The 14537-nt window shown below is 43.2% G+C and overlaps 1 protein-coding gene across 6 annotated transcripts in view; it reads left to right on the top strand.

Moving 5' to 3' along the window:
- The first annotated feature begins 580 nt into the window (after positions 1–580).
- The window catches only part of TRPC3 (transient receptor potential cation channel subfamily C member 3), a 79958-nt gene continuing 66001 nt past the window's right edge, over positions 581–14537 (top strand). For all 6 annotated transcript variants that reach the window (XM_017852633.1, XM_017852631.1, XM_017852630.1 and 3 more), the window contains exon 1: positions 581–877. In XM_017852633.1, coding sequence (XP_017708122.1) covers positions 663–877 — 215 coding nt within the window. In that variant the 5' untranslated portion in view covers positions 581–662. The remainder of the gene's footprint in view (positions 878–14537) is intronic.

The following is a 14537-nucleotide window of genomic DNA, read 5'->3' as shown; positions in this document are numbered from 1 at the left end:
ACACAACGAACAAGTGACGCTTTTTGAAACAAATTTGGAGTTGGCTGCAGGAAAATTAACAAGCCAGTGGATTTCCTTTTCCCTTCCTTAGGAAACTTGTTTCTGTAGATGCAAAAAGGGCCCTAGATCCTCTGGAAGAGAAAGAGGCGAGTGGGGAGGGGAAGTTTCTCTGCTTTCTTTACTCCCCACCTGCAGTCTGTCTGATTTCCTCTCCAGCTCTGTCTGATAAGGAATTGATTCTCCCCCTCCTCTTCCCCCTCCTGCCCTCCCTCTCCTTCTCCCTGAGTAACGATGCTGTCCTAGCAAGAGATGCTGTCGGAGACAGGAGACAGGCGCCTAGGAGGCATCGCCGCCGCCGCGGGGCTGGAGAGCCTCTCCCAGCACCAGCGCCCCGCTCGGCCCCGGGCTTCCTCGTCGCAGCCACGGCCGCGGCGGTTGCTCCCACGTTTTGATGGTGGGCGGCGGCAGCTCGGCTTCGGCGCCAGCCTCTAACTGCTCGATCGCTGGCCGCACCGCTCTCCGCTCCTGCCTTCCTGCCCTGGGCCGCCCGGGGCCGCGGAAGCCGCGGGAGGTGGGGAGGGGCGCCCCGGGAAGACCGCACCGCCGCGAAGGTGGAGGAGGCCGGCAGCCGGTACCCCCACACCCGGACCGCAGCCGGCGCGATGTCCACCAAGGTCAGGAAGTGCAAGGAGCAAGCAAGGGTGACCTTCCCCACGCCGGAGGAGGAGGAAGACGAGGGCGAGGACGAGGGCGCGGAGCCGCAGCGCCGCCGCCGGGGCTGGAGGGGCGTCAACGGGGGTCTGGAGCCGCGCTCGGCGCCCTCGCAGCGGGAGTCGCACGGCTACTGCCCGCCGCCCTTATCCCACGGGCCGGACCTGTGAGTACCGGGCCCGGCCGCGGCCCGCGCCTCGGAGGGCGGTGCCGGGCGGGGGGCGGGAAAGCGCGCGCCGGGCGGCTCCACAACGTGCCTGGGACCTCCGAGACCCACATGGTACGGCCTGGCAGTTCGATTCGGGGTGATTTGGAGAGGACAGACCTCGGCCGAAGGCTCGCCCCCTCGGTCCCGCGCGGTGGAGGGACTCAGGGGCCGCCGAGTGCGTGGCGGGGGCTCTGTCCCGGCTCAAGCGTACGGAGCAGCCCGCAGGCGGGCACTCTGACTTCAGACTGGCATCCTGGCGAACAGCCACTCCCTGCCCTAGAGCCGAGGAGCTCGCACGACTGCCGCCAGGGCTGGGCACCCCTTGGAAGACGGACCCCGGGGTCCCGAGCTTACCTAGGGAGGCCGAGGAAGGTTAAAAGATGTGCACAGACCCAGGCGCGCACTTGAACCCCGAACTTCTCCTGGGCGTCCCAGCATGTAGCCACGCTGGGAACTTGGGTCCCCTCCGACGCTCTGGGACGTGAGGGGCGGGGGCAGAGAAGTGGGGAGTAGGGAGCGGACAGTGCGATACAGGGTGTGGGTTGAAGGTTTGCCCAGGCGCCTCGTCTGTGGTTCAGGCACAGTTGGGGTGAAACTGGAACTGAAGCCCTATAGGGTTCCCTGAGGGAGGGAGTGGGCATCGGGCGGCCAGCCGGGGAATCGTTTTAGTGGTAACTTTGGCCGCGGTTCCCGGGCGGAGTGGCTCGCGCCCCGGCACGGGGGCTCTCTTTCTCTCTTTCTCTCCCTCTCTCTCTTTCTAAACGAAGGAGCGGTCGGCGCGCTAATGCATGAGAAAGAGCAACTTTTCTTAATTTCCAATCTTGGAGACAGCTTTTAATCAGTGCGAGACGCAGAGAAGATAAAAAGAGGGTGATCGGTTTCACAGGGTGAGATGCTCTGTATTTTTCCTGTCATGTACACTGGGAGTGCCACAGGGCTTACTGTCTTTTTTTAGGAAGAACGCTCAGAACTAGGTAGAGAACTTGGGGTCGGATGGTGGCGGGCGGCGCAGACCAGCTGAGCCGGGGAGGTGGTTCTCCAGGGTGGGGACAGAGGTTCTGCAGCGCCCCCTGCTGCCGGCGAGCGGCCCACCGCCCGAGGCCGAGACCTCCGGGTTGACCCCTGCACCCCAGGGTCGCGCGCTGCTTCGCCTGCGCAGAGTCTGCGTCTGGTCTGGCTGCACCTACCCATAGAACACAGGAACACAATCAATGGCTGGGAGTAGATCCCGCAGGGAAGAGTTCTGATTTTAAATGAGCGACTCATCCGGATATGGTTCAGTTATTGCTGAAGATAAGCGTGGAATGGAAACGGCCCAGGAAATGGAGGGAAGGTATATCCTTTGGGATTAAAGCACCACCAGCTCACTTCCCCGTCTCCCTAAGGTTTTAAAACATTGTCCATTTTTCCTTTTGACAAATTAGTTTTTATAACCTAGCTGTTTCTTGATTCCTTTATAAAATTCTTCTTTTTTAAAACCTTAAATCCTTCCAATAGACACCTGAACTCTTATCTGAGGAAGTAGGGCGGAGCAGAGATTATTCACTTAGCTTCTGAAATTTGAGGTCAATTACACAAAGCTCTGGGGCAAATTCTATTGTAGACTTGCTGTCTCACTGCTAATAGAACATCTTTTGTATATGTTTGCTAACTTTACATAATTCAACAAGTAAATGTGGTGGTGTACTTATTTTGTAGAGGTCAAGAAGAAGACCCAGTCATTTTTAAGGAGATATACATTAAAAACTTTTTTTCTAGAGGCGGGGCAGCAAGCTCTTCATGTTTCTTTCAGGCTTGTCACTTGGTAACATCAGAGACTAGCTTGGTCTCTGTAACAGAGATTAGCTGTTTATTCCACCTTTGAGGAGAATATGGCCACTGTTTAATAAACAGTGTTTATTGTTGTTTAAAAGTGAACACGACAGCCGTAGAATGGATTCCGAGAAGGATATCCAGGGTCATTTCAGTAGACAAAACAGCATAGCTGAATTTAAAATTCAGCAGGATGCTGAGGATACAATCCCACCTTTACCAAGATAATTTCTCAGGGTAATTCTGTTGCTGGTTTCACTGCTCCATGCTCCCCTATTCCATGTGGAAATTTTAAATAGACTGACTTGGTAGGAAAACTGTCACCTGCTGTATCACTAACAAGATTATTTTTACCTGTTGATAGAACTCTTGATTCAACCACTGATTCAAACCAAGACTTCCTTCATCCCAATTGGTTGCAAACCTAGGACCAAGTAATATGTCATTGTAGTGATGGCCTCATTTTTTAATAGTGTTTCAGTTATTCAGTATATCTGATGAATTCCATAAAAGGTATTGGAAGGCCGTTTTCATGAGTCTCAATTCAAGTGTTTCTCAAGCATGCATATTTGCAAAGTGTGGGCTAGGTACAGCAAGCCACAAAGATGAGCATGACAACTTTCCTGTGCTCAAGAATTTTAAAATCTCATGAGGGAGACATGGGAATGAGACTGGGCATGAGCAATTATGCTGTAAGTTATAGTAAAATCAGTTCCGTTAAAAAAAAAAGACAACATACAAAGAGTTACAAAGGGTCAAGTGCAAAGAAGAGAAGGACCACGTTAGGTTGTGGGGAAATCAAGGAAACCTTTATGGGCCTTGAAGGATAGATAGGACATGAAGCAGAGACAAGGTAAATACTTAATTCAAGTCCTCTCTTCCCCCCAAATGCCAGGCATGTCTAAGGAATATTAGTTGGGTTTGGATGGAACATAGATATGTGTAGGGGAGCAGTGATATTTAGCTGGACATGTTGGTTTGAGGCATTAGTGTGGAGGATCCTGTATGCCAGGACAAGGCACTAGGGAGCCACTGATTGTTTTAAAGTAGCAGTAATTTGAGCAAACCCACTCTGAACTGAAGTGGCAATTAATAGAAAGTGAAGAGACAAATTAGGAGACGACTGTAACTCTCCAGGCTGAGATTAGGCTCTGTAATAGTGTAGTGTTGGTGGAATGGAAAGGGGAGAAATTGGGGGAAAAAAACCAGCTAGAATCTGAAATTTTGCAACTCACTATGCATGAGGGCTTTAAAGAGAAAGCAGAATCAGAGACAATTTAGTGATTTTTGACCCAGATAACCAAGTTGGTTGATGCCATTGTTGACAAGAAAAAAGCAAAGGTGAGGATCTGATTTTCAGATAGTTCTTTTGTTGTTGTTGTTGTTGTTGTTTTCTTTTAAAGGAATAGTGAATGATCAAATATTTCTGATAGAGGTGTTAAGCAGGGAAAAGGAAATACAAGTTTAAAGCTGTCTGATGGGAATTGTTAGACAGTTGTGTGAGTACATGAGATTACTCAAAGGAGTGTGAAGAGAGAAAGGGAGTCCAAGCTAGATTTTGAGGGAAAAAAATTTTTGTTTAGAGGGCGGGGAGAAAAAGCAGCAAGAAAAGAGAAACATGGATGCACACTTGGCAAAACTGAAAAGATCAAGAGAAAACGTATGACTCTACTGTTAGAAGAATCAGTCCTTGTACGTATTGGCATACATGCACAAAATCATTAGATTTTTCAGCAATGTTATCTTTAACAGAGAAAGATTTCTAGAAAAAAATTCTGTTTAGTTTTTCTTCAGAGGAAGTGCTGCCAAAAAGTAGTCACAATAAAAGCAGTTAATTTGTGTCTATATACTACTTCATGCTGTCGTTTATACTCATTCACTTAAATCGCTCCTTTTTAAAGCAGTTTTAAAATCATTGTCACTTAGCAAATGAGGAAATTAGTACACAGAGATGTAATGTTCTAACGCTTCCCCGGCAAATCTATAATAGATCTTCTAAAACTCACCTTTATATGATCAAGGAACCAAAAATGAGTCCACGGTGCCTTGTAACTCAGATTACCTAAAACACTTTGTATGTTAGTTTCTGTGGCACTCACTGGTCTTGTATAAATGTTCCATTCTTGGCTTAGTGCGTGTGTTGGCTCAGGCATTAGACTGGAAGCAGCACTTCCTTCCCTGCCAACCCTGGAGGGAATCAGATTCTCCAAGTGATTGTTGAATCTTAGGGACATGAGTCTGAACTTTGAGTCCAGGCTGACTAGTGTTATTAAGAAAGAGGCAGCTTTCTTTACAGTTATAGTTTAATTTTTAAGAACAGCACAGCATGGCATTAGACTTAAGGAATTTATTTTTCTAATTTTTTTTTTTTTTGAGACAAAGAGTCTCACTCTGTCACCTAGGCTGGAGTGCAGTTGGGCGATCATAGCTCATTGCAGCCTCAAATCCTAGGCTCAAGTGATCCTCACATCTTAGCCTCCCAAGTAGCTGGGACTACAGGCACACACTACCATAAATTTTGTAAAATTTGTCATACAGACGAGGTCTCACTATGTTGCCCAGGCTGGTCTCTTAACTCCTGAGCTCAAGCAATCTTCCTGCCTCTACCTCGCAAGTTGCTGTGATTATAGACATGAACCACCGCGCCACCCAGCCTTGAGGCCTTTAATACTCTGAAACTTTTCTTTATATTATCAGTTCTATAACCTAGAGTAGCAATTTCACTATGTACAATGAGTCGTCATTTTTGTTGGTTTGTTTTAAATTATTTTATGTAGTATCAAAGTAATACACGAATATAGCTTTAAAAGTTAGATAGTGCTAAAAGACTTCTACGAACAACAGCAAGCCCCCAGCAATTTCCTGGTCCCTTCTCCTTTTCTGTGTGCTTCACTTTCAACTTTTTCATATACTGATATCTTTTTATTCATATTTTAGATGCTATCAATAGTCTCAGGTGAGAATTTATGTTCACATGTATCTCTTATTCTCCCCCTATCTTCCACAAGATGGTTTATCACAATTTCTGGTTAATATCTTATTTAAGTTCTTCATTAATATGGCTATGTAATCATTGTTCACTGCTAAGTCAAGTAGTATAGTATGACTAATTTATTTTATTTGATAATTGGTTGTTTTTCTTGGAGTAAATATTTGTCACATCGTGTCCTTTTTTCTTAGCTAAATCTTCTACAGTGTCTAACTGTGTATATTTTCCTGAAGTTATCCCTTCTAGAGCCCTCTAACCTTCTTTGTATGAGGTCTTTTTTTCCCCCCGCTTCAGGAAGCTCTTAGAATTGTCTCTTCATTAGCTCTCTTCTGAAGATGTACCTTGGTATGGATGCTTTCTTCACCATCTGAGCTGGACACTGGGGTAACACTTTCCATCTGGACATTATGTCCTTTAGTTCTGGGAAGTTTTAGTTCTGAGAAGTTTTCGTAACCACCATTTTTATTCTTTGCTTTTTCTAGAATTTCTATTGTCTTGATGTTGGACCTCCTGACTGATCCCCTAGTTTTGTATCTCTTCTGTTCTGATTTCCAATGCTTGCTTTTGTGTTTTTTCTATTTCCTTGTCTCTATCCCCCAACTCTTTCACTGAATGTATTTCCATCTTAGTGATTATATTTTTAATTTCTAAGAGTTCTTTCTTGTCTTATGAGTATTCTTTTTTGTAGCATTCTTTATTTCAGAGATCCAGGGTTTTTTTCCTAATATTTCTCAGGGGAGAAGAGATTGGGAAATAATAAACCTGGCTGTTGGTATTGACGAACTGGGCAAGAGTCCCCCTGTTCCTAGTTCCTGCCCTCCTGTAGGCCTGGTATCCCCACGTCTAGAGCATTTCTGTTTCCACATCTCCAGAGATTCCATATCCTATCTCTTATAGGGTTGCAGAAGGGTTGTCACTTAACCATATCAATTAGCAGGTGGGAATGTAGGGGGAGGGTTTCTATGTACTTGTTATACAGCCAATCCCCTCATTTTAGGTTCCAGCCTTATCTCTACTTTCTGGAATTCTTTTTGCCTTCAATTTCTGGGCATTCTCTGGCATTGAGCTGGGTGGATCAGCTTGTTTTCTGTAACAGCCTCTCCAGTTGAAACTTCTTTCTGTCCACTAAATGACTTACTATTTTAACAACTTACCACCTTTCCACCATTACATATTGTGGCTTGGAGTTACAAATGTCTCTTGGTTTCATGGAAGATGAAATTTGTGTTGCAGTTCCTTGTTCTCCTTGTTTAGGGAGGTAATTTTGAAAAGAAGTGGTGAGAAAGGCCTTTATTCCACCATCTTGAGACTGAACATCTCTATGATTGTGTGTTGTGTTTATTTAAGCCCTATCGTTGGCAGTATTATTTAACATAACCAAGAATGGCAGAAGGAAGAACATTCTTACTCGTAACTGATCTTATTAGGCACACGGAGTAGATAGTAACTTACACTGTGTGATAAGAAGGTCGTCTGAATTCCCCACCTAAAATCATCTTAGTACCACACTTCTGAAATTTAACAATATAGAATATTTTGAAGAATAATAGAATGTTTGAATTTAAAAGGATTTCATCTAGTCCAGTCTCTTATTTTACAAATTAAGAAACTGAAGCTGCAGGTTGACATCTGATTCACAGCAGCCCCAGGCCATCTGAAATCCCCAGCTTTCTGGGACTGTGCTGTTCTCACTGTGGCCTCCTTTGGTTAAGCATTTCTGTCTTCCTCAAAGAAAGTTTAAAATGCGTGTACTCCTGGGAGAAGCAATACAGGAAACTATTAATTAGTATTTATTTATGAAATCCAATTAATTCATCATTTAAATTTGGCTGCTGATGGCAGATCAACTTGAGAAAGTTGCTAAGCTAAGTAGGAGGAGGTCTAAGAATAAGAGGAAAGAGGAGAAAAGGTTATTGCAAAGCACAATTGACCCCCTGCCAAATATTATTTATGATTATCCCTTTTATTAATATTAGAGAGGTGAGAGGATCCCAGTCCAGCACTAGACCGTCTTCTGAGGACTGAGTTAGAATTTTAAGGATTTTTCATTATTGTGCTGGGATATAAAATGTGTCTGTTCTTCTGTCCCTCTCTCTTTCTCTTAAAGTTGTTATTAAACATTGAGCTTTTCCTTTGCCTACAATATCCCATAAACCTTTACTCCCCCACCCTCCCCAGCACCCCAGTTTATAATAGGCAATCAAACACCATGGGAAATGTAATGGGAGGAAGAAAATTTTATGGAGTTGCTGTGCCCTTTCTAGCTCAGGATTGAGATTTCCTGTTTCAGGGAGGATGCTTAAGGAATGATGAATGGCTGCTGGGCATTCTTCTAAGAAAGGGAGGCTCTTCGCTTGTCCAGAAGTCTTGCTTCTCAACCCTCTCCTCTGTACTGCCCTTGGAGTTGCATAACATCCACCCAGAAGGGGTGCTGTGTTAGTGGGCTGTGCTGGATGAACACATAGGAGTCTGGCCCGATACAGAGGGTCTGCAGATGTAGACTGGGATGGCTGACTTCACACTTATGCATGAGGGGCTCAGCAGTGACTTTATGAGAATAATTAGGATTGTTATAGCATTTTGTGTTTAATTTAGCATTTAGATCAGGTATATTTGTCTTCAATTATCTAGTTTTAAAAAAAAAACCCTATTGAAAATACTATTTTCTTTGCACTGTTCAAATAATAGGTGATAATATGGATTTGGTCCTAGGTCCTTTTAAAAAATGAGAATTAAATGTCCACAAATGCGTGACTTGTTAAGGAAAATGTGTGACTTGTTTCGACTTTAGATATGGATAATAATGATAGAAAACCAGATCCCTTTATTCTAATAACTATATATATATAATTGATAGTGACTAATGTATTTAAATACGAACTTCTCTCGGGTCAATAGAAGTTCCTTAATTTTATTATCTGAGGTCATTTTGTCTGAATTCTTGTTCAAGTATAGATTGAATTTATATAACTTTTAATTTGTCACTGATCTTCCTGAAATAATAAAAATTAGTTTTAAAAAGCATTGTGAAGATAAGTTTGAGATTTGTTTAATTACTAATTATTAAAAGTTATTAATTTTAAGATTTATCTTCTGTTTGCCTCTAGATTATCCTGAAAAAATATAACTATGTAAAACCAAAATCAAGAGATATAGAATGCATCAAATACTTTTGTGGTGTAACCAAGAATTAAATGTTATTAAGCAGAAATTTGCTTTGAAAGAATGATTGTTGACATTACTTTTATTATTATTAATTTATATTATTCGTGACTTTTTTTTTATAGATGAATCACTTCAATGCCCCTCCACCACTGCTTCTTCCACACATAATCATATGTGACCAGGGGTATTCTGTAATCTAGAGGGGGAAAATTGTCTGTTCCTTAGGTCTTCAGTGATGTGGTTTAAGTATGTGTGCATCTGTGCACCCATCCCTCCGATAGATATCACCGTATACTAAAAGCCAAGCATATGGAGATGAAAAGAGGCAGCCTTTGCCTTTAAGAACATTTTAGCATCACTGGAGAGATAGGCATGAAGACAGACAATTGCAAAGCAATGCAGTAGTTGGTTTAATGGGGAGTTATACATAAAACACAGTCCTAGAAGCATAAACATCTAAGTTCTAGAAGGCATTTGCTCGAATACTTTCTTGGGCACGTACATTTAAGAAGTATTACCAAGAAGTCATGCAGGCAATGGCTAAGGGTCCTCACTTCTGCTCCAGTGTACTTTTAGAGGGAGCAATGCACTGTTAGGTATCTGTTTGCTTTTCTGGTTTTAGCTGCTGAGGAATCTGGCAAAGAGCTACTCATGCTTTCATGAAAAGAAGGAGAGATAAAGGAGAGACCAGGGTTCCTCTCCTTAAATACACAACAGCTTCTTGCTTCTGACAGTCATTAGGGCAAATGCCAAAATTATCATATGTCTAATAGATTTTTTTTAAGTTTTCTTTTTTGTTTGTTTGTTTGTTTGTTTGTTTTGAGACAAGGTCTCATTCTGTCACCCAGGCTGGAGTGCAGCGGCGCAATCTTGACTCATTGCAACTTCCGACTCCTGGATTCAAGCCATTCTCGATTCTCGTGCCTCAGCCTCCCAAGTAGCTGGGACTACAGGCATGCACCACCACGCCCAGCTAATTTTTGTATTTTTAGTAGAGATGGGGTTTCACTATGTTGTCCCAGTTGGTCTAGAACTTCTGGCTTCAAGTGATTCATCTGCCTCTGCCCCCTAAAGTGCTGGGATTACAGGCATGAGCCGCCATGCCTGGCCAAGATTTATTAAAATTATACATGAAGAATTCTAAGGCCGGGCGCGGTGGCTCAAGCCTGTAATCCCAGCACTAAGTACTTATCTTGTGGGAGGTGTGTTCCCGTATAGTCGGGCGGATCACCAGGTCAGGGAGTCGAGGACCATCCTGGCTAACACGGTGAAACCCCCGGTCTCTACTAAAAAATACAAAAAACTAGCCGGGCCCGAGGCTGGGCCGGCGGGCGCCTGCTAGTCCCAGCTCTCGGGAGGCTGAGGCAGGAGAATGGGTGAACCCGGGAGGCGGGCTTGCAGTGAGCTGAGATCCGCGCCCATGCCACTCCAGCCTGGGCGGCAGGCAATTCTGTACGCTCTCAAAAAAAAACAAAAAAGAATTCTGAATATAATGCAGGCCAACAGAAACTATCAGGGAATTCATTACTGTGGAGACCTAAATATCTCTCTGCGCTTATAAGTGCTGGAATGTTTACATTTTAAATATTTATGTGTGTGTGTCATGGGGCGGTGGGAAGGATGAGAATCTTTAGAAACAAAATCTGTGCTTTCCTCTTTCTTCAGTGAAGCACTTTATCTTGCTGGTTTGGTTGTTACTGTGACAATGTATTATTGAGCTCTATGATGTGTAGGTAGATGTAGGCTGAGAAGTAGGTATGAGATACTTGTGGACTACCTGTGGCCATGTACCCTCCAACTAGACAGTTGAACTGATGGGCTAGCTTTCTCTACCCTTGCATGCTGGTGCATTTAGCAGCTACTGGGGTTCAGTATCCCCATTCCACTTCTTTCCTTCCAAAAAATATATATTAAGAGATGTTCAAAATGTGCGTTTTTGATGGTATTAAGACTGTTTGTGAGATTTTCTCTCCTCCTTCCAACCACATACACATAAGCCTACTGTGTAGATATCAGATGTCTCCAGAGGTAGGCGCATTGACTGACAGGTGCCTGCTTGCCAGGGAGATTATGGGATTTTTCTATTTTTTGACTTTTCTTCTCTGATTTTCTTGTCCTTTGTCAGTACCTGCTGCTTCCCACCCTCATTACCATTTCCAATTATCACCATCTCCATAGTGTAACTAACATGGTGGCTGTTCTCTAACACTTTCCCCCACCTCTGTGCTTTTCTCACTACTTATCTTCTGTGGCTCCGTCTGCTCTTCTTGCCCTTCACAAACTGATGGACAGGATCCTGGCTGGTTAGCACTGTCACTTTCGTCAGTGTGGTAAACTCTCCATCCAAACATTTTGGATGTCATTCTCATTAACTCAACTCACAGTGATGGTGTTCTTACTTTGCTTGCTTGCTACATGGGTTGAACAGTTGGTTAATCTTTACATCATTCAGTAAAGGATTTGAGGTGACTTCCTTAATAATGTTCATGTATTGCAGCATGCTAAGGAGCTTGTGATTCAACCCAAAGAGCCATGTTAGAAGCTGTTCTTTGTAGAACCAAAATGTTCCAACACATAAGCTCAGCATACATTTTAATAATGATACTTGGATTTATAACCCATTGTTCATTTTCTTATTCCCTAGCAGCATCATGATAAAGTAGCCAGGAAGAAGACCTCTGAGCTCTAATCTTCTAGTTCTGTATCCCTCAGTGACTTTAAGGGAGGTACCATTCTGATGAAGTCTTTTAATCTGCAGAATTAGTATCAATTGCCAAGTATTTTTGAACATATACTACATTGTATAAGGTACAGTGGAGATAATATATCAAGAATAAAACATAAGATAAGCATAAAACGTTTATCCTCAATTGAACTTGAGGACATGAGTGTCACAGGAGACAATAATCAAGGAGATGAAATAAAATTAAGTGTCTATTATTTATGAGTAGACTACCTATATTACAAAAGCTCAGGCTGATGTGGTCGGGAATGGCTTCAGAAAGGATCAAAAGACTCAACATTTCATACTGAACAGAATCTTGTGGGTCATATCGGCATTGCCCTGTGAAACGTGACCCTCTGTATACAGAAGTGTGATGTAAACTGGACCACTGATGGTAGGAAGGATTTGAATTGGTGAAGAGCAGAAATAACAGTATATTCAGGGAGGGAAACACAAGAGGAACATCCCAGAGGTAGGTGTAAAAGGGTCAAGAAATCATTCACAACTTGGATGGGCAGCAACGTGTAGCTCCTGTAATCTGCCTGTGACAAAAGTCTGTCTCCCCAGCCTCCCACCTACTGAGTAGGAGAGAAAAAATTAAATGCCCAATCTGTGGTTCACATTAGTGTGTTTTTGCTTACTAAACAGACACTCAACAAGTGAATAGTGCAATCAATAAATTAAGCAATTAAGTCAATTAAGCAATTAAGCAGTTATGTGAATTGACAAGGAGGGAAGGCTTGCTGTGCATTTTGCAGGGATTTGGTCAGTTAGGACAGTGTCTCCCCATGTCTTGAGCTGGCGTGGAAGGGGTTTTTGCTTCCTGATTCTTGTCCCCCAATCTCCAAAAGGGCTCAGAGTCTTAGTGGCCTGTTTACCAGCATTCAGCACACTGCAGAAAGAGGCTGGGAGGCTGACCTCTTTTATCTTAGTTTGATACTAAAAGTAAATGTTTATTTGGATAAACTTGCTCAGGCTCTCAGGAACTACCCTTTCCCCTGCTCCTCTCTTGTCACATCTGGCCCTTGGGGGAGGGGAGCTTTCCCCCTGGAGGGGGAAAGAGTTAGTGTCCTAACTCTTCTGGTCTCTGGGCACTGTTCTATGTCTACTTGGGTGCTGCTTGTCAGCAGAAGTAACTGGATCTAGGCTGACTTTCTTTTGTTAGAAATCCAGATATGCTCCCTCAAGTACTTGGTTTCAGCAAAGCTCCCACCGCTGCAAAGCCCAGCACCTGCAACATCCTCCATCTGGCTTATAGTACCAGCAGTCTGTCCCAAGCCTTAGTGCAGGCTACCTGGCTCTCATAGCAGGGTCCACATCGCAGGGGAGATGAGGGTGGCTCGAGAAAGCTCTTTGCTTTACCCACATCATTCCATTACTCAACCAGTATTTAAGGTACTTCCTTACTTATTGAATTCACATCTTGACTTTTACTTCCTTGCTGTTGTTTATTTATCCTCCCAGAACAGTAAGCATCACGGCTTTGCTGTCAAAAGTGGGAGAGCTATCTTGTCTGCACAATGAGAGCACTTTATGATCAGGGTCCTTCAGGATGAATTAGAGGAATAAAGGAATTGAGCAAATCTTTTCATTAGACAATTTCTCTTTTCTCAAATTCTGCTTGCAAAATCCTCAAAATCATTCAGTCAAAAAATAGAAAAATCCCATAATTTTTTGCTTGCAAGAATCTGAACTTCTCCATGATCCTTTTCTTTTCACTCCTCTAAAATGTATCTTCTTGAACTCCTCTTGAACACACTCACCCAACTCTATGCTGCACCACCCACCCTCCAGGCAGAGATGTCCTGAGTCAACCAGGGCAAAGATCTTGTATTTGAAAAGGCAAAAAAGAAGAGCACCTTAATATATTTTCAACAAATATCCTTAATAGTACGGGAGTACCCTTGACAGTACAGGAATAGCAGAATAATATGTTTACAGGACAGTGAAGAATGAATCTGAGGAACAAGGGAAGGAAGTTTGGCTAGGCAGGGTGGGGTGGGCTGTGACCATCCCTGAAAGTCATACAGAGGAGTTTCAACTGATGAAAAGAGCAGTAGGGGGGTTACTAATGGTTTTCTGGTTTTTTTTTTAAAGAGAAGTATGATATGGTGAAAGCAGAGTTTACGAACAGGAAGATACTGGGCATGGTTGTCATGTATAAAGAGGAGAATCAGGTACAGCTGGAGACAATGAAAAATAAGAGTCAGACAGATTCCAGGTTGAATCCCAGTTCTTCGTTATTTTAGCATTTGTGTTACCTTGGGCAATTTCATTTGAGCTCAGTTTTGTTATCTATGAAACAGAGAAAATTATAACTGCTTCGTAGTATTGTTATGAGAATTAAATATGATAGTGCATTGAAAACACTACATACATATGAGGTGCTCAAAAAAGTTTAGTTGCCTTCCCTCATGCCATCTCTGCTGGGAAGCTGTTACAACAACCTAGCTATGGCTTGATAAAGATCTGGAGGCTGGTGCTGGCAATGAGAATTGGAAGGAAGCATTCAGTACAAGAAACATCCCAAAGCAGAAGCTTTAGAACTTTGTGACTGACACGATCATAACAGTGAGTCATAGATGACCTTGAAATTTCTAAACCTGAATAATCAGCCTGAGATACAAATGTTAGGGGTGGGAGCTGCTTTAAGGAAGAAGGTGAGTTGGGGCATTTTAGAGTGGCCATGGGACAGACCACAGTACATGTGGGACCTAAGGTCAGGTGAGAGGATGGGATCTAGGAAGAGATTTGGAAACTCAACTAAACAGATATTTATCAATATTTACTTTCTATGGGCCACTGGGTAGAACTCTGTGGATAATGACAAAGAACACATGACTGGACTATGAATGTGTACAATAGTGGCATATATGAGAGGGTATTTATTAATACTCTGGGTTTTTTTTTTTTTTTTTTTTTTTTTT

Source organism: Rhinopithecus bieti, unplaced genomic scaffold (genome assembly GCF_001698545.2).
Source record: "Rhinopithecus bieti isolate Rb0 unplaced genomic scaffold, ASM169854v2 scaffold_33326, whole genome shotgun sequence".
NCBI lineage: Eukaryota > Metazoa > Chordata > Mammalia > Primates > Cercopithecidae > Rhinopithecus > Rhinopithecus bieti.
Note: the sequence above shows the minus strand (reverse complement) of the source record. Positions and strands in the feature narration are given on the sequence as shown.